Source organism: Pimephales promelas, chromosome 24 (genome assembly GCF_988280905.1).
Source record: "Pimephales promelas chromosome 24, fPimPro1.hap1.1, whole genome shotgun sequence".
NCBI classification, from domain to species: domain Eukaryota; kingdom Metazoa; phylum Chordata; class Actinopteri; order Cypriniformes; family Leuciscidae; genus Pimephales; species Pimephales promelas.
The window spans coordinates 27,914,778-27,938,921 of NC_142792.1; the positions used below are offsets into that span (position 1 = coordinate 27,914,778).

A 24,144-nucleotide genomic window follows, 5' to 3' on the forward strand; every position below is an offset into this window, starting at 1 on the left:
ACCAAAAAACATGAAATATTTCATCAAAACTGAAAAAACAATTATAAGATAACACCAAATATTAAGATATTATACCTAATAATCTTATACAGTGTAAATGTGATATGAAGTTAAAGAAATAAAGTTGCAATTGCGAGAAAAAAAGACAGAATTAAGACTTTATATCACGTAATTCTGAGAAAAAAAGTCAGAATTGTGAGATAAATGTTGCAAAATTTTTATTTTTCATTCTGTGGCGGAAACAGGCCTCCTAGGGCAGCGAAGCAAGTGAATTCTGGGAGTTGTTGTCTTTTATCCACATAAGCCAAAAATACATTTTCTGGCTTTTCTCAGTCTAGAAATCTCCAAATACAAAATTAATTTCACATTTCTTCTACATAAATGACCCATTTTATATACACACATTCATCTTTCCAGAGGTGAAGTGTCCCTGTATTTTCAGCATCATTACTCCAGTCTTCAGTGTCACATGATCCTTCAGAAAACACTCTAACATGATGATCTGATGCTCAATGATCTGATGCCGAGATACATTTTATTTTTCGGGATAATTTAAAAAAAAATAAAAAAAGACCAGCATTAATTTACAACAGAAAATCTTTTGTACCATTATTTATTTTGCTGTTTTGAACATGAACAATATCAGGCAAATTCTTTTTTAATAGTGACGTTTCGGTTTTTATTATCCCTTACCATATATATAGTACATCAATAAAAGTAATAAAATAATAAAATAAAATAAATTAAATTTCAAAATATAAAATCAAATCTAAAACATTTAAAAAAAAAAACCCACACAGATAAATATAAAATCTAAAACGGCACAGATAAAGGGAAATAATGTCATAAATGCCCAGATCAGCAGGCCAGGGCCGATCTAAGAGTTGCATGGAGACTGTGTCTTATCTAGAGTATCTCCAAAAGTCAGTGTTGGGGAGTGTGTACGCGTTTACCTGCTCGCTCATCTGTGTGTTTAGTGTTAAATAAAGCAAATTCAGCTTTTTCCAGTACTATGTTGTTTAGTCCCAATCTCCAGCGGTGTCCTGTATTAAAAGTGACGGTCTGGGTGATTTCTGTGTTGTAGTTTAACAGTGTTGGATGAGCGTCCCCTCAGGAAAGCCATGTTATAGCCGGGTCAGAGACAGTGTTCGTGAAGGAGCACGCGGTCTCATTGTGCAGTAGTGGATATAGCGCCATCTTGTGTTGTTAGTGTAGTTTGCAGTGGTAAGGAGTGTGTCCACTGGAGCAGGATACTTGGGTATATTGCTAATCTAGTTAGGAAGCTCAAAGTGAAGATCGGCGTTTATTTTAGAAATATATCTAGCTTTACTTTCAATGCCAAAAAAACCTTGTGGAAGCTAGTTCTGCGAAGGTCATGTGATCACACTGAGATGGGCTAAACACACACACACACACACTCAGTAGCTGCAGTGTCTCCAGCGAAGGCCTCGTGTGTTGTCAGTCTCACTTCCAGGTGGCGGGGAACGGTGGCCTCACGCTGCCGGATCTGCTGCCCTTTGACCCCAGCGACTGACCCGACCGGCTCCTGAGGTCAGCGCTCTCGCTCAGGGCCTGCTCCTCGTCATATCTGAGAGAGAGAGAAATTAATTTTTACATTTCAAAAATAAAATGAGAACATATATAAACTCACAGAAAAAAAATTCAGAACCGTCACATCATCATAAAACATCATCAATACACCATATTTCAATAAAACTCCTGACATCATTTACATATGCGTACTCCACTCCAAGCCTAATCTCCTAAACTAACTTCAGGATCTGTGGATTCAGCACTTGATAGACACACACACACACTCACTCACAGCACTTGATAGACACACACACACACACACACACTCACTCACAGCACTTGATAGTGTCCCAGAGCCTCTTTGGGCAGACAGCGGTTCCAGCGGCAGTCCGGGATCTCGCCGTTCGGGGTCACGATGTTCAGCGTGTCGTTGATCAGGTTGTACTTCAGAATGCGGTCGTTGGCCGTGCTGGAGGTAAGGGACGGGGACGCATTCACCTGACACACACACACACACCGTTACAGCTGACTACAACTATTAACAGTACGTTACAGTCACTGAAATGGAGATTAATATAAATATTAGGTGAAGAACAAACTTAAATTACTGAAACCAAAACTAGAAATGAAATAAAACAAGTTTAAGTTGAACTACTAAAATGATTAAAAACTTAATAAAAAAGAAAGAAGCACAATACAAAAAATTAGAAATTAGGTACTGTAATATTAAAACTAAATAGAAGTATTAAAAAAGACTAAAAGACTGTAATAAAGTGTTTAAATGCAGAAATACAGATATAAGTAAAGATAAATAGAGTATTAGAAAACTGATGATGATATCGGACCTCGATCAGCCACGGCTTGAGCCGGTCGTCGATGATGATGTCATAACCGTAACACTCGAAACAGTGCTTGTCGTTATTCATGACGGGCTGCAGCCGAGAACAGAAACACGTTATTATTATAATTATTGTGAATGACTCGTCTTAGTCTTCCGTATCCGAACGCTTCATCCTCATGCCGGACAGATGCGGTGATGATCTGTGGATGTTTTGACTTACAGCCACGGCTTTGAGCGACTGGACGATGATCCAGTGGATCTGGTCAAACAGGTGGTTGGTGACGTCCCGTCCTCTAGTGCTCTCCAGATAGAGGCGCAGGTTACCCACCGTCCACTTCCCGCCGTGAACGTGATTGTAGTCGTCCTGCGCTCAGACACAGACATGCTATATACAGTATATACAGTACTGTCTGATCAGCCATGAGGGGTTTATACAACCAGTCAACTGAGTTTACCACAGGTGGACTCCAATCAAGACCATCTCAAGGATGATGTATTATGTATATATACATATACACACACATGTATAGAAGCTCATCTTTTATTATTAATAGTAAAAATCAGGCCGATTTTCCCGTGGCGTCTGTCATTGCTAAGCATCCATGCACTGCGCTCTCCACAACGACAAAGTTGTTTTAGTAGCTAATAGATATTCACTACCGAAAAATGCTTTCAGTAGGTCTGCTACAAGATTTATTCACGGAGAAGAGAAAAACAGTGGTAGCGTTTGGGCGCACCCCGAACCTTCATGTTTATTGAGCATTCAATGGTGGTTGGTTCTTGACACATGAAATGCGGTGCGCTTGCGACAATCAAAATTCATTTCAATTATGAGAGCACTTCCCGCGTGCCTACAGTACATTTGAAATAGCGACCTTAAGAGCGCAAAAGACACAATATGTGAATGGCCCTACGGTGTTTATCTAGTCTCAAAAATAGCGCACAGGATACGAGAGCAAAAAACAGCATACATGCGCAGAATGCCATCCACTCGCGGGTGCGTTTCTGCACGATGCTATCCTTGACGAGCTACCTCCAATCAGGCCACGAGCTAGTGGAAGAAACACTAGTGGATCAAGCTTGCGCACATACTGCTGTTTTGACCCGCAGTGTTCTGCTTTGCTTATTTCCTATTTACTTGCTTATTTTACTCACTTGGCGGGATGCGCTACTATTGATCGTAAACAAAACACACTTGCTAACCAGTTTGAACATCAATCACACTGATCACTTCACTATAGTCAGCTCATGTTCTCATTAAAATATTCCTGCATTCGAAATGCTCAGGTAAGATGGTGGTGTCTGAAGCATGTGTAAAATTAAGTCAATCTTACTGGCTGACAGCAATCCAATGAAGCGCCTGCATGTTTGAAAGGGTGAAAGAGCGGTGCGGTGAGTAAGTGGGTCAAGTTCAGATCATGAACACCTGTGTCTGATTGCAGTGATTGGCGTGGGGAGACTGATAAAAGCCGCACAGCGGGAGAATGGAGGAGAGAGAGAGCAGACTGGAACTCGTGCTGTTTGCCGTGGAAAGAGTTTGTGGACAAAGAACTGAGAACTGTGGATTGAGAACTGTGAACCGGGAAGCTGATCGATTTTGTGAATGAGAATTGCTGTAGCACGGACTACGGTGAACGCGCTGTGTGCGCGGCTTCTTGTTTTGTATTATTCTGAGTAATAAACACAGTACGAGTTCCAGTATCGCCGACCCTGTCTCCTTCTTCCTATCACATTGTTTTGAACCTCGTTAAACTGGTGCCGAAAACCCGGGAAGAAGGAGTCTGCCGCCGCCATGCAGAACCCGTCAGGATCGCCATTTGCGGAGATCATCTAGACACTCACGGCTCTTCTGAGAGATCAACACCAAGCCCTGCTGAGCGTGAAAGAGGAACATGAGCAACGCTCTCGGGTGCTGCTCCAAGGCCAGCAGGAAGACCACGAGTTGTTCCAGAGCTGTTTAGACCGGGAGATTCCCGCCACCCCCTCTACAACATCCACCTCGGCCTCACCGCTGGCCACGGGAAAGATGGGTCCACAGGACATTCCTGGACCTGTTCGAAAGGTCGGCCGAGGCCCGGGGGTGGCCCAAAGAAGACTGGCCTCTGCGTCTCATCCCAATGCTGTCCGGAGAGTCGCAGATCGCCGCCCACCAGCTGCCAGTCTCGAATCTCCTGGTCTATCAAGATATACGGTGCATCATTCTTCAGCAGGTCGGCCGGACCCCTGAAAAGCACCGACAACGCTTCAGGTCCTTGACCCTTGAAGAGTCCGTTTGGACCTTCGTGATGGCGCAACAACTCCGGGACTCCTGCTGCAGATGGCTGATGGCCGGGGGAAGCGACGTCGAGAAGATTATCGATCAGGTGGTACTGGAGCAGTTTATTGGGAAGCTACCCAAGAAGACTGCACAATGGGTCCAGTGCCACCGCCCGACGTTACTGGACCAGGCCAACCAACTGGCGGAGGATCACATGGTGGCGTGCTCTGGGGTTGGCGAATCCCTCCCATCTGTTTCTCTCTCTTCCCCCGTCTCTCTCTCTCTCCTCCCCCTCTACCAATCCTCTCCCCGCTCCCAGGTCTCGAGAAGGTCTGCCCCCCCGACCAGCGCCGAGGTGGAGGTCCGGGTGATCGGGGGACACCAGTTCCGCCGGAAGGACGGCTCTGAAGGGGAAGCCTGCTGGGCACTTATCCAGCCTGGCTCTGGTGGCACCACTATCCCCACGTCAATCCCTTGGCCCACTTCCCGCCGCTGGGACAGCGGTAAAACCTGGGCCGGCTTGATGGCGCTGTGGGGACCCGGGCCAAAAGAAGCAGCAGGGGAAGACAGCGGTGGTTCAGGTGGGAGATGCTGTACCGGGACATCTGGGTACTGCTGTAGGGGAAGAGAGCACTCTAGAGAGATATATGCTCTCGGAACGCGATGATTTCCCCCTAGAGCAGTCCCAGGATGAGACGCTAGAACAAGCGTTTGATAAGGTCCGTTCCATCGACGGTCAGGTACTCCGCCCGGACCAACCACTCTCTTACCCCTATTTTAGCATGATTAAAGACAGGTTGTTTTGGGTGACCCAATACGCCCAGGCAAAGGAAGATACAACCCAGTTGTTAGTACCAAAGAGCCGCCGGGAAATGATTTTCCAGGCGGCTCAATGTAATCCGATGGCCGGACATTTAGGGCAAACGGCAACACTAAACCGTCTCATGGCCCGATTCTTTTGGCCGGGCATTCACGAGAATGTGCGCAGGTGGTGTGCGTCTTGTCGTGAATGTCAGTTGGTTAATCCACCGGCCAACCCAAAAGCACCCTTGTGCCCCTTTCCGCTGATGCAGGTCCCCTTCGAACGAATTGGTATGGACCTCATCGGGCCATTAGAACGGTCAGCATGAGGGCATCACTTTGCGTTAGTCTTGGTAGATTACGCAACGCGATACCCGGAAACAGTCCCGCTTCGCAATTTCTCGGCTTAGAGTGTGGCAAGCGCGCTGTTCTCATTAATCTCCCGGGTGGGGATCCCTAAGGAGATCCTCACCGATCAAGGCACGGTGTTTATGTCACGAACGGTTAGCGAGCTTTATGAATTATTGGGCGTTAAATTGGGCGTTTAATAATTATTGGGGGCTCTCGTATCAGCGTCTATCACCCACAAACGGATGGTCTGGTCGAACATTTTAATCGTACTTTAAAAACCATGATTCGTAATTCGTTCACGAAGACGCCAAAAATAGGGATAAATGGCTAGATCCTCTCTTGTTTGCTGTACGCGAGGTCCCCCAAGCCTCCACGGGGTTTTCCCCCTTCGAGCTTCTCTTTGGTCGTCAGCCTCGTGGGGTGTTAGACGTGTTGAGGGAGACTTGGGAGGACGGACCCTCCGCTAGCAAAAACGAAATTCAGTATGTCCTGGACCTGAGAACAAAACTCCACACATTGGGGCGGCTATCATTGGAGAATTTGTTACAGGCCCAGGACAGACAGAGACAGCAGTACAATAGGGGGGCTAGACTCCGTCAATTTTCACCGGGAGACAAGGTTCTTGTATTACTTCCCACGTCCAGCTCGAAATTACTCGCAAAGTGGCAAGGACCCTTTGAGGTCACACGCCGAGTCGGTGATCTCAACTATGAGGTAATTCGAACAGATAGGGGCGGGGGACGTCAGATTTATCACCTCAACCTGCTATGAGGCAGGTGATGCTAGCGACGGTGGTAAGCGGAGAGGAGGACCTCGGACCAGAAGCGAATATAAAACCACAGTCTTTCGCTCTGGCTCCCTCTGGTGACCACCTCTCACCCTCACTGACAATAAAAAGTTGCAAACGGAATTTGCAGATGTGTTCTCGCTCCTGCCTGGTCGAACGATTTCTCATTCAGCACCACGTTAAGACAGATCCGGGGGTCGTAGTACGTTGCCGCCCGTATCGTTTACCTGAACAAAAAGGAAAACGGTTCAGACTGAATTAGAGACAATGCTGGAAATGGGGGTAATAGAAGAGTCCAACAGTGACTGGGCGAGCCCCGATAGTTTTAGTAGTTTAGTAGGTTCCGGCCTGAGTCGGGCGGTGGGGGTATGTGGTGAGGGGGGCGTGGTTTTCGCGTCGGCTGTAGTGAGAGATGAGTCAATGAGCGGTGCGGTGAGTAAGTGGGTCAAGTTCAGATCATGAACACCTGTACCTGATTGCAGTGATTGGCGTGGGGAGAATGGAGGAGAGAGAGCAGACTGGAACTCCTGCTGTTTGCCGTGGAAAGAGTTTGTGGACAAAGAACTGAGAACTGTGGATTGAGAACTGTGAACCAGGAAGCTGATCGTTATCGATGTGGAAAGAGTTTTTGTCAATGAGAATTGCTGTAGCACGGACTACGGTGAATGCGCGGCTTTTTGTTTTGTATTATTCTGAGTAATAAACACAGTACGAGTTCCAGTATCGTCGACTCTGTCTCCTTCTTCCTATCATATTGTTGTGAACCTCGTTACAGTCACCTATTTTTAGGGAACACAATGTTGAGTCAGTTGCTGATGCTATGGGGATGTTAAAACCCACTACGCCATGCTGATCAATGCCTGTGCGCTGTGAAGGTCACTAAGCACAATCTTGCCACAACCAATTAGGGCGCATGCTCTGACACCTCCCTAGAAAGCTGAGAGTAATAGAAGACCGGAAATAAACCCGAAGCCTCCCTTCTCAACGGTTTCTAGAAGCTTGAGCGAACCCAGAGCAGACATGCAGACAGATCAGACCTGAGCACAAGCCTGAGGGAGCAGCGTATCAAAGAGAGCAGACACGGGAAAATCCAGACTAATGAGCTAGACAGGCAACAGATGATGTGGCGCTAACCGTGACACAACCATTCCACCCTGTCAGAGCCCCGCTCCGTCTGTCGAGTAGCCCAGGCGCTGAAACATCAACTGTCGATGCTGTTCTCTTCCTTCATAACGCATACTCAGAAAGATATATCGGTGCAAATAGTTGTGCAACACTGTAGTTTGCACAAAGCGGCTTCCTGAAGACAACAAAGCTGATGGCATGTAATGCAGGCACTGGTGCTCAACATGACATAATTGGACTGCCGTCGGCTAATGTAATTTGGCTTGTTTTCACCCATGCTTCAGACACCGGGCTCTACGAGACGCGTCCCTATTTGTGTGAGCGACTGAGTTCCTCCAAGCAGCAGCTGATTCAGACTGCTGTAAGTACACAGACTCTAGCTGTGGGTGTGAGTGACTTACGCCGTGCTTCTGGATGGCCACGTTGGTGAGGTGCACGAACATGTTGTCCAGCTCACTGGTGCTGGGCGTGTATTTGACCGTGCAGAAGCGGCAGAAGCCCAGTTTGTACCTGAAACACAGAGCGTTCAGTGCGGATGGAGTGATGCAGTGGCGTGCAGCGGTCACACACTCACATGTAGCACTTCAGCGGCCTGTAGCTGGTCACCAGCACATACAGACGCAGGTCGAACTTCTTCCCGCCGATCAGCAGAGGGTTGTCGATGTACAGAGAGATGACGTAGGCCTCCTTCCCGCTGTTCGCCGCCACGAACCTGTCAAACGCCAGCGTTTCAGACAGAAGACAGCCGCTGATGACACTTTTACTGTGATATATTTACTATTAGGGGTTCACCGATATGAGCATTGGGCCGATACCTTTATATTTAAAAGCCGGTAACCAATATATTGGCCGATTAATCTAAATCCAAATTTTAACATAAATTTAATGGCCTGATTTCAAAAACTGAAAATTATGTCATTAATGACTCTCATGTCGACCCAAGCCCGTCAGACCTCCGTTCATCTTCGGGACACAGTTTAAGATATTTTAGATTTAGTCCGAGAGCTTTCTGCTTTCTTACGTGGATCCACAACAGAACCGGAAGACAATGCTGAATAAAGTCGTAGGTTTGTTATTTTTGGACCAAAATGTATTTCCGATGCTTCAAAACATTGTAACTAACCCACTGATGTCACATGGACTGCTTTGAGGATGTCTTTATTTCCTTTCTGGACAAGGACAGTATACCGTACACACATTTCCAACGGAGGGACAGAAAGCTCTCGGACTAAATCTAAAATATCTTAAACTGTGTCCTGAAGATGAACGGAGGTCTGACGGGCTTGGGACGACATGAGTCATTAATGACATCATTTTCCTTCTGGGTGACCTATCCCTTTAAGGCAGCCCTCGCCACATGGCGCTCTTACGTGGAGGTGCGGCTGTCGCGGGACCACTTCTTGATCTGAGAGAGCTTGTTGATGAGGAAGATGCCTTTTCCCTGCGCCTTCCCGCACGGCTTCATGATCCACGTGCTGGACGGGCTCTTCCGGAACTCCTCCACGAACAGATTGTAGTCGGCCGGCAGCATGAACGTCACCGGCACGAAATCTGTGGCCAGAGTCAGAGAGTGAGCGACCGACGGCACACACGAGAGAGACGGAGGCGAGAGGAGGAGAGCAGCAGCGGGTTTTACCCAGGTAGAGGTATTTCCCGCTCTCGTCCTTCTCGGCCAAGGGACTGGCCTCCTTCTCCAGGTCTTTGCGGTAGCGCTTGATGTTCTTGATCATCAGGTCCTTCCTGGTCAGCTCGTAGTGGTTGGGGAAGTGGTTGACCATCTGCTCGTCAGTCAGCCGGTAGCCGGTGTCCACGCTGAACACGCTGCGGATGGTCTGGATGCTCATCCTGCCAAAGAGATCACTGCAAACATGACACCTGTGTGTGTAAATGAACCCTGTTCACCAGTGCTGGAATGACTACAGCAACCTGTTCGGCACAAGGGATTGTGGGTAATGCCCGCCTAAACCAATGCAATGTTTGTAACACTTTAGAATGGGGAACACATGTTCACTTGTAACAAGTATTGCCTCAATAAACTCATAATATACTGCTTATAAACAGTTAGTAAGGTAGCGCTGCACTCAACGTCGTGACTGAACTGAAGTGATGTCCACATCCCTCTGATGAATTCGGTCTGATATTACACACACAACTGGATTTGCAGATCTGCATTAGATACTGGTGTGTACAAAACCATTAAAACTAATGATTTTAAATAGAAAACATGTTATTTAGTAATATAAAAAGCATAACAATACTTTACAGTGAACACAATGTGTCATTTCAACAAATTAATTACTTTTCTATTTTACTGCATTTTCCACTGAAATTCTCAGCTGTAATGTGTCCGGCTTTATCTGAATCATATGGTAATTTAAACAAACCCAAATAAAATAATTCTGAAGAAAAATAAATGGTTTTGGTAGATTTATTTTAGACAATAATTTAATTTATTTAATCAATATTCATGTATAATAATAATGAAGAAAAAAAATGTATGGTGCGGCCGAGCTTCGGTTACAGTTTCATTAATGACATCATTTTCATTTTTGGGTGAACTAACTAAAGCCATTATTCCAGATCTGTTTTTGATTGTTATGCATTTTTGAAGCACTACAAAATAAAACTGATCAGAACCTGAATCCATGATTGTGAAAATATTCTGTTTTTAACAAAAGCCTAGTATACTTATTATCATTACTGAAATAATCAACCTCATATCCGTATCTTGTGTATCATCACCACAACAGTAGTAGTAGATGCCTTTATTAACTAACAGATGTTCATTAAATGTTAATCTAATTAATAGAAAAATATTAGTTTGGTTATAAATGTATGTTTAGAATCTACACATTATGATCTTTCAGGTCATATCATTGTGAAAAAATATATTTTTTATTGAATTATATAAAAATTGTAGATTGTAAATTGTAGGAGCAAGGGGTTGCGGGAAATTAAAAAAAATGTAATTTAAAAATAAATATTATTTGATATCATTATAAAGTAAATGTGCATGACTGTTAATAATCAATTTTTAAAGATGTGGAAATGTTTGCTATTCTAACAGTGTTGATGTTTTCAGACTGTTGCATTAATGAGATTTTTTAGGCCAGGTTTTGGAAATTATGTTGAAAAAAGTCTTAAATTAGTAAATGTTTTTAAAGTACTGTTCACGAATCCTCCAGACTTTGTTTGTAATGTCTGAAAACATCAGTGAAATATTTAAAGCAAGTTTATGTGTGAATCCCCCACTTATACAGCACAGTAGTATTTCCCTCAGGACACAGTCGTACGACCACAGTCCACCGTGAACGGCTCAAACAGTTCATCTGAACACCAGTAGTGTGTGTGTGAAACTGGATTCAGCCCTAGCACTGATCTGATCAAGTGCTTCAGTGTGTACTTCAGCTTTGCAGTGTCAGTGTGAACGGATGAAATGAAACGAGCTCTTGCCAGTAGAAGTTCCAGTCGTCGCTGTCCGTCACCTGGATCCATCCTCTCTTCTCAAAGTTATTGATCAGCACCGATTTCTCCATGTCCGTCACCCACTTCACCTTCCCAGCCATCACACACACACACACTCCTGAGAAACACACACCACCTCCGTCAGCTCTAAACACTCATAGCAGCTCAATCACTGTCAGATTATTAATGGGGTTCGGCTGAACAAATATAATAAACAGAAATAATACTTTGGTAACACTTTACAATAAGATCTCGTTAGAAAACATCACTTTTAATAAGTTTAAAACACAACTATTAAATAATGGTCCATTAAATAATGTTAACAGAAGCAACTGTTGATTTAATAATATATTAACAAATGACATAAATAACATAAAGATGAACAGATGTACTGCTCATTGTTAGTTCATGTTAACTAATGAAAACTCACTGTAAAGTTTTACCAATATTATAAATACTTTGATTAGATATTTCTATAATTACACTTAGTTTGTCATTAAAACACACACTCATGTGTGTCACACATTATCATTCAGTGATGTGTTTGCTAATCTATCAGATGTTCATGTGTGTTTAGAGGAAGATTTCTGTGTCGAAGTGCTAAAACAGATTCTTATTGAACACAGATGATATAAACTACAGGCGCTGCTCGTGCGTCTCATTATAAACTGACAGACTACAGATCATATAATCAATAAAACACGGAGGACTGAACTCACAATCACAGCTGTCAGTCCGTGCAGCGATCAGTTCATGCTGGATGTTGCTGGAGAAATGAGCTTTCCTTCAGAAGAGGAGCATCACAACAGCAGCAGCGGCTCATCCATCACAACGGCTCGTCACTTCCGCCTGGATCACGTCATTTCCGCAACGACGCGCCTTCTTCTTCTTCTAATGGAGTTTTATGGCGTTTGGCAAACCAACTTTCGGTGCATTACCGCCACCAGCTGGACTGGAGTGTGAAGCACTAATAAACATTTTAGGCTAGTGACGAATGGTCAAAAAGTGCTTTAGTTTTTGAGAGACCCCTACCGGAAGTAGAACTAAACGCAACAATGTTTTTCCTCATCCCTAAGGTCTCCCATATATGAAATGGATACTTGGCTAATAATATTTTGATGCTAAGATTGTTAAATTAACTGATATTTTTATACACCCTAAAACAAAAAAGGACTAAAATATAGCCTGTCCGTATGGGAGTTAAGATATAAAAACTAGTGCAGATCAATCACACAAACTCTGAGAGCTTTAAAACTTGACATGTTTGTAGTCAGGAAGTTGCTTTAACTACTAGAAAACACTGGATGTGAAAATCTTGATGTATGGAATAAATAGAGACATATAAACACCTACCTAAAATAAGCAGACTACTAATACTAGTAATAATACATAAAATATTAATAACAGCGGTTTAACAAAAGTAAACATCGTAAAAGAAAAGCTAATGGTTAATGTTGAATATAAGCACAATAAGACTTTTATTCTCAATAATGTTTTCCTCACTTTTGTATTTTCACACACAGAGATCGTAACACAATATTGTTGAAATTACACCTTAACAATTGAAGATTGAAGAAATGTGAAACTGTGTGAAAGAAGAAACAGATTTATAAGATAAAACTCGTTTAATTCACTTCACATTTATTTGTACAGCGCTTTTCACAATATACATCATTTCAAAGCAGAAAACACACATTATAATCTAGAGATCTGTTATCAGAGGAAACTGTCTAAGTTACACACTTCAGAAACACACACACACACACACACACACACACACACACACACACACACACACACACACACAAATACAAATCACAGTTAGTGGAAAATGTGTTCATTTAAACAATAATCATTAAATACAATGATCTCATAGAAGTAATCAATACTTGTTTGTTAACTAATGATTATGACTTTTAGAAGAGTGTGTGTGTGTGTGTGTGTGTGTGTGTGTGTGTGTGTGGTGATCTAAACTAGAACAGGAGTGTATAGATACACACAACAATAATCAGAAACAGGGAATAAAGATCAAGAGAAACTCAAATATGAAGAAAAACAGCAAAACTAAACATAACCCCGACAACAACAACAATAATAACATGATAAATGCTGTAAATCAAGTGAGAACCACACACACACACACACACACACACACACACACACACACACACACACACACTTGACTTTAACTGTTGCTTGTAACTTTCGCATCTCTGTGTTTTGAGATGATCTTTCAGAGTGTTTTATTTCTTGAATTTGCACAACAACAGAGACGAACAATCAAAAGATAAAGCAGAACTAATAATAAAAGAAGAACAGCCACTAACAGGTTTAGTCCAGTACACACACTATATATCAACAGAGCCGTCTGTAATAATACACACATCACCCAGAGCAAAGTAATGGTGTTTTAAACTGGATCCAGAAGTGAAGGGGAGGAGCCTAACACACACATCTATGAATGTCTGAAAGTGAAAGTCTTGGATTGGCTCGTATCATCAGACATGTTTGCAGTGAGTCTCATTGTGTCTCATATTTCCTCTCTCTTCTCTGTGTGTCACTGCCTGTTCTTCTGGCTTTCTCTTTATTTCACTGACAGCAGGTCAGCTGTTATTACTGGAATCAAGAGACAATAAGAGACGCAACAACATCTCACTCTGACTGCTTTATCATGCGGCACCCAAAAGCATTATGGGTACAGTCTGTTCTCACTCATCAACACAGTTTCACTGATCCACGATAAACCCTAAACCCAGGATAGAGTGTGTGTGTGAATGTGGTCTGGACTGTGTGTATGAGGCTCGTTGTGTCAGAGACGCTGTAGAAGGACAGAGTTCCTGCACTGGGATCCACATACACTCCTATTCTCCTGTCACACACACACCCTTCTGTTCTCCTCTGACACACACACTCTCCTGTTCTCCTGCTGATGGGCTTTACAGGGAGTTTAGTCTGTCTGTTATTGTGTCTGAATGAGTAACTGGAGGGAGTGCAGAACAAACTCCAGGACTGATCATTATATCCAAACCGACACTCTTTACCCGTTCCCTTCCTGCTGATGCTCTTATATGACACTGATATAAACACAAATACTCCACTCCACTCAATCTCCCAGTAACAGCGTCCACACACACTCTCTCTACACAACACCTGCTGACAAACATCAAATCTGTCTGGATGATCAGGATACGGCTGGAGTGTGCTAGTGTTAGTAATCACTCTGTTCTCCTCAGACAGACGGAGGCGATCACACACAGTGTTCAGATCCAGAGAAAAAGAATCCGGAAGAAGATCTGATGGAGAAAAAACACAACAGTGAGTGTGTGTGTGTGAGAGAGAGAGAGTGTGTGTGTGTGTGTGTGTGTGTGTGTGTGTGTGAGAGAGAGAGAGAGAGAGAGTGTGTGTGTGTGTACTTGTCTACCTATCTAAGAGGGGACTTTGGTGTCGTTACACACTCACCAACAGGGGACCGCCGAGGGAAGTGGGGACATTTTTCAAGTCCCCTGTTAGTTATGCCTTAAAACATGTTAAAATCAACTAAAAAACGCTTTGGTGAATTTTTTTAACTTTTGACCAAGTGGGGACTAACACATGTGTGTGTGTTTAAGCCCATACTCAGCAGCGCTCCTGTAGGCTGGAGCAGGAACTGCAGTGGCCCATTAACACACGTCGTTCACACTTCTCTATTGTCTGAATGGCTGGCTGTCCCAAAGCCTCTGAGACTGTAGAGCTGCTTAGTTAAGGTACTTTCAGTAAATTTAATAACCCCACGCTAGTAATCATTAGTTAAGCAATAGTAAATGCTTAACTAATGAAAATACAATTATTAAAACACATTATAGATATGCTTTTAAAACAATATTAAAGAATTTATAGCTTTATAGCTGTCTTTATAAATTGCTGATTATTGGTTTAAAAGCATATCTATAATGTGTTTTAATCATTTTAATTCCATGCTTTATTAATGAACAATTTATGATTTCTAAATGAAGTATAGCATTATAAACCATAATAATAAACCAATATAAAGTTATTTAGGAGTTGTCAGTGGTTTATAAGATCACTTAGAAAGTGAGTAAATGATTAATAAACTATTTCAATGTGCATTCATGTATCTTATTATTCAGACATATAGTAATAGTTACTTAGTGTGTAAATACATTTTTAACATGTATTTCTACTGTAATCCAAGGTTAATTCAGGTAGTTATCAACCATTTAGTAGTGGTCAGTTTACTATTTTGTGAGCTCATCTAAAGTGAGGACCTGTTATGCCTTGTAACGCATTTATAAAAGAGATTTCAAAGGCTCAGTTAAATATTTGTATGTTCTTTTATGTTCAAAGTGTTGTGTTTGTTTCCTTTTTCTGTTTAGAAGAGAACTGAGCCTTTAAATCTAATTTATGAATGCTTTACAAGATATAACTATTCCTCACTTTAGATGAGCTGCCAAAAAAAGTTAACTGACCACTACTAAATGCTTAACTTCTTGCATTTACTACATTTAAATACACTTAAGTGATCTCATGAATCACTGACAACTCCTAAATAACTGGTTTGTAAATAATGTTATTCTTCATTAGGAAATTATAAATTGATCATTAATAAAGTATGAAAATACAATGATTAAACACAATATTATGCTTCTAAATAAAGAATAAAGCATTTACACAAGAATAGAGCATTTACAGCTGTATTTATAAACTTCTTATTAATGTCTATTAATGCTTTATAAATTACAGATAAACTATTTACTAATGATTAACTAATGATTAATAGCATGCAGTTATTATGAAGTGCCCAGCGGCAACAGTTCGAAAGCAGAGGCGAGAAGACGCCTCTTATCATTCATAATATTATTTTTTTCTTATTTAACACTCTCTCTTCATAGATACTGTCTATGCTTGGTTATAGCAGTCCCTAACAATTTACTTGCCATTGTTACTTTTCTTAATAATTTTGTCTGTACCTCAGTAGCAATTCCATACTAACAAATAATACAGAATATCATAACACTTTCGATGAAATTCCTATAAAACATCAGAAGCTTTATGTTGTGGACAATACAGGAAAGTTATTGCTTTAAAAAATTAATTCTCTGTTGTGGCTTTATACTTACAGTATATGATTGGTCCACATATCCCATTTAAGCTTATTGCCTACTGATAAGTTGTATTTGACAAATATACAAATAGTTGTATTTGACTATATTTTACATTTTACAAGCAGTTTTGACTGATATGTGTGCACTGTAAAACAATTATTGTTGGTTTAACTTAAAAAATGAAGTTACCTGGTTGCCTTGAAACTTTACGTTCATTGAAATTGAAAAATTGACTTAATACAAGATTGATTTTATAATCAGAAACTCAAAATATTATGTTATCTGAACCACATACATTATCTAAGTTGATTTGACAGAAGAAACAACGTTATGATAACAAATCATGATTTTTTTTTTTTTTTACAGTGTATATTACTTTAGTTTGAAAATTACTTCAATTATCTTTTTAACAGTTAACTGGTTTCAATCTTATTTATGGAACAGAAAGTTTTTGTTCAAGATAGGTCATTTCTTCTGTTCTGTCGCTCACCTCCACAGGGATCGATCTCGGCGCCCTCCCTTTACTCGTTCTACATGCTACCATTGGGTTCTATATTTTAATAAGACATGGTGTTTCCTTCCATTCTTATGCTGAAGACACCAAAATATATACACCTATTGAGAGAAATGATCCGTCTGCTTCCATTTCTCTTTTATTATGCTAAGATGAGGTTACATCTTTGCTTGCAAAAAAATTGTGTCTTTAAATGAACACAAAACTGCAACAAAAAAGCAACCTGTAATAGCAGCTGCAAATGGGGCCTTATTTATCACTCAGAAAGAATTAGCGTTAAACACATTTACACAAACTCTAGACACAGAAGGATCATATGTTCCCCACATCACACCAGGATATTTCACTCAAAATTGTGAAATATTTCACTCATTAAGTGTTTGATTTACTCATTCAACTGATGTTCAAAACAACTGTGTAGTTACAGTGCTGCAAAAAAATGCAGACATGTTTCTTTATAAAATAGCAGACACAATACCACTGATATTGAAAAAAAAAGATCTAAATCAACTTCTAGGTTTGGGTGAAGTGAGAGGGTCACAAAGACAGAACTAAAAACCTAATTTGTCAAATAAACTCTAAAAATAAAAGATATTCAAGACTGTGGTATAAATAATTGGATGATCTGACCATAACTCATACTATCCTTGATTTTCTAACTTAGGACATTTCCTTTGTGTGTGATTACACCCACACTAATTAACATATCAATGCAGGATGGCTTGAAGGTGTCTAGGTGAAGTGGCCTGAGTGCTTACAAATACAGCTACCAATGTTCAAGTATCTGTGCAACTTCTCAAATAAACTACAATAAACTAGAGAAAACATTGGGATTTACCCTTCCAAATTTATTTTGTAATGTTTTCTTTTGTAAAAATGTATTTAAAAAATAAATAAATACAAGAATTAGACTATCTACTGTTAACTGCAGTACAGTACAGTAATACCATTTTGAAATATAATCTGAATTAAAAACAAAACAAAAAAAACAATTATATTTAACTAAACACCTCCACAAGTGTTTGTGTTAGTCTCAGTTTAATCACCAATTTAATCTATACAAAAGGGGAAAATTAGGAATAATTTTGTGCAGTATTGTAAACATGGATAATGTAACAAACTGCAGTTAACAGTAGATAGTCTAATTCTTGTATTTATTTATTTTTTAAATACATTTTTACAAAAGAAAACATTACAAAATAAATTTGGAAGGGTAAATCCCAGCATTTTCTCTAGTTTATTGTAGTTTATTTGAGAAGTTGCACAGATACTTGAACATTGGTAGCTGTATTTGTAAGCGCTCAGGCCACTTCACCTAGACACCTTCCAGCCATCCTGCATTGATATGTTAATTAGTGTGGGGGAGGGCGATGTAATCACACACAAAGGAAATGTCCTAAGTTAGAAAATCAAGGATAGTATGAGTTATGGTCAGATCATCCAATTATTTATACCACAGTCTTGAATATCTTTTATTTTTAGAGTTTATTTGACAAATTAGGTTTTTAGTTCTGTCTCTGTGACCCTCTCACTTCACCCAAACCTAGAAGTTGATTTAGATCTTTTTTTTTTCAATATCAGTGGTATTGTGTCTGCTATTTTATAAAGAAACATGTCTGCATTTTTTTTGCAGCACGGTAACTACACAGTTGTTTTGAACATCAGTTGAATGAGTAAATCAAACACTTAATGAGTGAAATATTTCACAATTTTGAGTGAAATGTCCTGGTGTGATGTGGGGAACATATGATCCTTCTGTGTCTAGAGTTTGTGTAAATGTGTTTAACACTAATTCTTTCTGAGTGATAAATAAGGCCCCATTTGCAGCTGCTATTACAGGTTGCTTTTTTGTTGTTGTTTTTCTTTTTAGAGTTGTATTAATGCATTCAGTGACTACATCTTCCAAACTACATATTTCACTTCGACACAACACTGCTAAAACTCTGAACATAATACAACATTGAACAACTTCTCAAAACTCTTCACTCAGTGATCACACGATCAGTCTTGGCTAAACTAAGATCTTTCGATTTACATGAATTGATTTCTGGCAAACAAAACTTGATTTACTGTACAGGCACATGCTTACATATTATTTCCAAGACTGTTATTTAAGTTCAAAACTTATCAACACAAAAATGAATAAGATATTTCTACCGTATTTCACACTGAAACATATTCTGAATCTAAAAAAAAAAACTGAAAAATTAAGAAGTAACTAAACACATACACAAGTCTTAGTCTTTCATGTAAACATGAACCATGTAAAATGCTTGACATTCTGTCCCCCTCACTTTTGAAATGATTGCTACGCCCCTGATTCCACATCCCCCCACACTCATTTACATTTCAATGCAGGATGGCTTTTTGAAGGTGTTTTAGGTAAACTGGTCTGAGCGCTTACAAATACAGCTACCAATGTTCAAGTATCTGTGCAACTTCTCAAATAAAAACTAGATGCAATTGATAAACTAGATGCAGTTACGGAAGATATTTATCACGTTTTGAAGGCCCATCTAAAAGCACACCTAATCCCGCATAGATCTGAATGCAGAGAAGCTCCTCAAAGCGATGCTGGTGGTCTTAAAATTATCAGTGGGGAAAACTATTACCTCAGTTTTGTGTTCATTTAAAGACACAATTTTTTTGCAAGCCAAGATGTAACCTCATCTTAGCATAATAAAAGAGAAATGGAAGCAGACGGATCATTTCTCTCAATAGGTGTATATACGTATATTGTGGTGTCTTCAGCATAAGAATGGAAGGCAACACCATGTCTTATTAAAATATAGAACCCAATGGTAGCATGTAGAACGAGTAAAGGGAGGGCGCCGAGATCGATCCCTGTGGAGGTGAGCGACAGAACAGAAGAAATGACCTATCCTGAACAAAAACTTTCTGTTCCATAAATAAGATTGAAACCAGTTAACAGTTAAAAAGATAATTGAAGTAATTTTCAAACTAAAGCAGTGTTCATTTTGACAACAAATTTTGATTTAGTTTTAGTCTTTTGACTAAAATGCCATTTAGTTTGTCATATTTTAGTCATCTGAATTGTTTTAGTCTAGTTTTAGTCAACGAAATTCAATATGATTTTAGCAGCCTGGTCTCATTGTTAATACGTAGGTATTTTAAGTTTTTTGCAAAGATAGAAAACATACTTTTTTGTACGTTTGGATAGATGCTGAAATGTATAATATATACGTATTTGCAACATTTAAAAGTAACATTATTATGTTTTTACAGCTACAAAACGTTAAGTATTTACGTATATTCTATGTCATAAAGATATCTGTATATATCCCTTTTTACCATTTTATGTAAGATCCCGTAACCCTAATCCCAAACCTAAACATAACTACACTGTAAACGATTTCTGTTGTTTTCACAGGATTATACAGTTTTTGTCAACAGTTTCTTACTGTATAATCTATGTACAGTAAGTTACAGTAGAATTTAGTTGTTTTCACAGTATTATTTTGTTTTTTCAACAATTATGTACTGTGCACACAGTTGACAGTATGTTACTGTAGAATTTCAATGCATTCTGGAAAAATTATCAGTTACTGTTAATCTAAATACAGCAGTGCAAACTGACCGCGAAAAACTCGACACACAGTTCCACGGGTAAAATTGCTAGACCTCTAATGTTATTATTCTTACATTAAAAAAAAAGAAATGTAGCACTGGGCCAGTGACCATTAACAGCCTTAATTCAGTGTGCATGAGAGCGCATTTGAATTTTGAAAGAGTTTGTCGTGTCAGTGGTGCCGCTGTCTTTTCTGCCGACCAGGAACTTCTTCATCTGGTAAGTAATAATTATTATGGATTCTTGCTATGACTTTAAAGTTATATAGAATAGCTGACCACAATTTCTGTATTCAATTTAATCTATTCTAGACATTTTACTATAAGATGTACAATTTGACACTCTTCAATGTAACCTAGGGACATGTTACTGTCAATTTAAATACATATGTACGAAATGACTGCGAAAAATAACCACAACAAGCTGCCATTTTATGAAGAACTCTTCAGTTCCCTGATTCCCTCTGTGAGAGCGTGCAGGCTGTGCATCGCGCCGCTGTCGTCTGCAATGTTTTCGCCATAGCCTACATATGATATATCTGGTTAGTAATTTATATTTTATGCAAACCATATCAGTTACTTACATTAACGGATTAAGGTTAGAACTGGCCGCGGCATGAACTATATGAAGTTACTTGATTAAATGTGATTTTATTAACATGTATATCATATATAGCCTCTTATAAGGTCAAAATGGTCTAATCAGTTTTGTTATTTACCACGTTATGTCGGTGGAAACGCCTGCACGTTCATTATTTTATAACTTTATAGGGTTGGGAATTGAAAATCGATAAATGTATCCTTAAATCTGATATCCAAGGTTAGGATTCGGATTAGCCTATTGTTATGAAATTAAAGTTTCGATTCCTCTTATTGATTTTTTCACGCTTATTTTTGTGTAAATCCTGACCTGGCAATCTGCTATTTAAGTTAACGTTAATGTTTACCTCAGTGACAGTCTCTACCGCAGCGCCCAAAAAGTGCAGTTTTGTCCAAATACAAAGCTATGTGTGACATTTACAGTATTGTCTGATATTGTAATTGTTTTTATAACTATGTGTAAACTGACATGTAACGTTACTTATTTGAAGGGAAAGACGCCCTGTCAAGCTTCTTTTGTCATACGATGTAACTTAGTATCACACAAGCAAGATTGACGTTTTCACGTGACCGTAAATGAATTGATTTTAAACAGTCCAACAAACAAGATAGTATTAAGTGAATTACACTTTAGACATCATTTTGTCTGTTTTTGCTGTTTAGCTAAAAAAAAACAACAACAACAAAAACGCTTTTACTGTAAAAACGTCTCGTCTGTTCTCCTTTTCCACAGGTGTGAGCTGTGCATATTAAGAAGACCCCATCCATCTTGACGACCGATGAATTGTAAATCTAATCTAATTTAATTATTCTATTTATCCAACTACTACTACTATACCTTGGCCAAATACTGACCCACTGAGAACATTTTAAACAGATTATTTGCTATCTGTGAATTTTGAACAGATAATTGCCTATCTGCAAGTTGTTAAGAATTGTTCTGGTTCAGTTGCATAAAAGCTTGGATAGAGAACTTCCTATTGCAAATGTTAGAACATTAAGTCTGCATATAAATGATTATTAATACCGTAATGCAAGTTTTTCATGGCACATGTGCATGATGATATTGTTTTGTGTTTAGATTTTTTTAAAGGACACTGGATAACACACTCTAAAAAATGCTGGGTTGTTTTAACCCAACTTTGGGCCAAATATGGACAAACCCAGCCGTTGGGTTAAATTTTTACATTGCATTTTTAAGCCAACATTTGGTTTTGTCCATATTCTACCCAAAAATTGGGTTAAAACAACCCAGCATTTTTTTAGAGTGCAACTTGTCATTTTGTAATACTCATCTGGATTGGTGGTTTACTCGTCAAAGCTAGTTTATACATTTCTCCCAGCCCTGCAAATCTGGTCCTCTAGTTATAAAGGAGCCCAAAACCCTTTAAAATCAGCAACAGACCAGTCTGACCAGTTAGACAGTCTATCTCAAACCAATAGACTATCTAGTTTAAGCCCCCCCCCCCCCCCCTTTCTAATAGATTGATCAGATAGCGCCCCTTTAATCTTTTCTATTTTACCTGTTCATAATCATTTTTGCATGAATTGAAACGCATGATTGTTCATGATTTTCATGCATGATTTAAATTGTATTATATTACATTATTATTATTCATGTATTTAATTTTATTCATGTATTTAAATGTATATATGTAAATGTAATGTGTTTGAAAATACACAATAAACCTTGAGCAGTTAAAGCTTCAATTGTTCTTTTTTCTATTTCCTATAGTGCTACTGTGCAACCTGTAGAATATGTAGAAAATCCATAGAAATATTATTTTAACTGTTAAATAATACTCTATTTCTACGGATTTTCTACATATTCTACAGGTTACACAGTAGCACCAAATAAATACAATAACATTTCATAACTGTATAATACTATACAGTATTATTAAAAATTAACAGTGTAATACTGTACTTTAATATGGTAAGAAATTACAGTAAAATAATGTTATTTGATTTTACAGTATGCTTAACAGTACTGTAGTTAGTGTTAAAGTAATTTTATTGTTGAATGAAATACAGCAAGTACTGGATAATTGTTGCCAGTAAGTTACTGTTAATTTGACAAGACATTTTTTTACAGTGTATTTTATACAGAATATAAAAAAGGATAAAACATAATGGACAGATGTGTTGGGAAATGGCAGTTCTATTAACAATATGGCATTAAAATATATTTTGAGCCACCAATCCTACTCCTACCCCTAAACCTACCCCTAACAATTCGTTAAAACTACGTAAACTAACGTTACAATGGGCTATATGCACGCATAAGTTCCGCATTTGGCGTAAGGATGCTCGTCCATTTCCGGTTGTGTAGATTAAAGCAGAGGAAAACCGGAGAAAACGGGATTATGGCAGAGTCTTCAATATTTACTGTCCTCCCGTCTTTGAAACGAAACGTACATACGTTTAGATGTAATTTTATATATAGTTATGTTTATTTAATATAATTTTAAAAAGAAGCATAAACACAACGAGGGGTGTCTGTTTTATCTGTTTTTATGACTAACGTTTCATTAGTATAACCATGGAGTATAAAATTCAATATAAATTCTCGGTATTGCATTGGACTCTACGATCGGCGGAAGTTATCGAGCATCCCTAATGCTTCACCGGAAATAACGCCGTGCATAGAGCCCATTATGAAGAAAAACGTGACTAACAGAAAAGTATAATCACAATAATATATTTATTGCGAAAATGTCAAAACCGCTACCAAAAGCCGTTCACATGAAGATGCTTTGCAGTCGCAGTCCTCTCTGGCAACATTGTAATAGTTTTGTATGAAGTACAGAGCAGAATTTAAATTAATAATCAATGAAAATGTTCATCCGGCTTCAGTTCGCAGCTTCGCACTATTTCAAAAGAACTAAACCAACCGTCACAGTCCTTCATGTCTCAATCTTTGATGAGGCAGGGAAGAGCTAATGACCATTTGATATCTCTGCCGTAAAACACGACGTATCGCTTCTCAAGGGCGTGATTTTTGAATTTGAATTCATCACCAGCGCGGGATTTGACGTGTACGGTTGCTGCTGAGAATGGAGGCGAAGATCACGACTGGATAAAAGGTTGAATTAGGATTTTTTTCTTGTAAACAACGTAGGCTATGGATTCTAAAGATTTGGATTACATCAAACTAATAAAATTGATGTCTTTTGTGAA

At 39.4% G+C, this 24,144-nt stretch overlaps 2 protein-coding genes across 3 annotated transcripts; both read right to left on the reverse strand.

Annotated features, from left to right (window-relative positions):
* Positions 1 to 597: 597 nt before the first annotated feature.
* LOC148969325 (polyglutamylase complex subunit TTLL1) lies at positions 598 to 12,020 on the reverse strand. Of its 2 annotated transcripts, none has more exons than XM_089126925.1 (10): positions 11,880 to 12,020; positions 11,149 to 11,278; positions 9,332 to 9,540; positions 9,066 to 9,246; positions 8,312 to 8,407; positions 8,097 to 8,205; positions 2,595 to 2,738; positions 2,379 to 2,465; positions 1,868 to 2,031; positions 598 to 1,588 (listed from the first exon to the last, which is right to left on the reverse strand). In XM_089126925.1, the coding sequence occupies exons 2-10, from the start codon at positions 11,259 to 11,261 to the stop codon at positions 1,465 to 1,467; spliced, it is 1,227 nt and encodes a 408-aa protein (XP_088983051.1). In that variant the 5' UTR covers positions 11,262 to 11,278; positions 11,880 to 12,020; the 3' UTR covers positions 598 to 1,464. The 2 variants fall into 2 exon arrangements, with proteins under 2 accessions (XP_088983051.1, XP_088983050.1); XM_089126924.1 differs by having other exon boundaries at positions 8,270 to 8,407.
* Positions 12,021 to 12,812: 792 nt separating this feature from the next.
* Positions 12,813 to 14,651, reverse strand: LOC148969326 (stonustoxin subunit beta-like). Its single transcript, XM_089126788.1, has 2 exons — positions 14,624 to 14,651; positions 12,813 to 14,453 (listed from the first exon to the last, which is right to left on the reverse strand). The coding sequence occupies exons 1-2, from the start codon at positions 14,649 to 14,651 to the stop codon at positions 13,876 to 13,878; spliced, it is 606 nt and encodes a 201-aa protein (XP_088982914.1). The 3' UTR covers positions 12,813 to 13,875.
* Between the last annotated feature and the right edge of the window lie 9,493 nt (positions 14,652 to 24,144).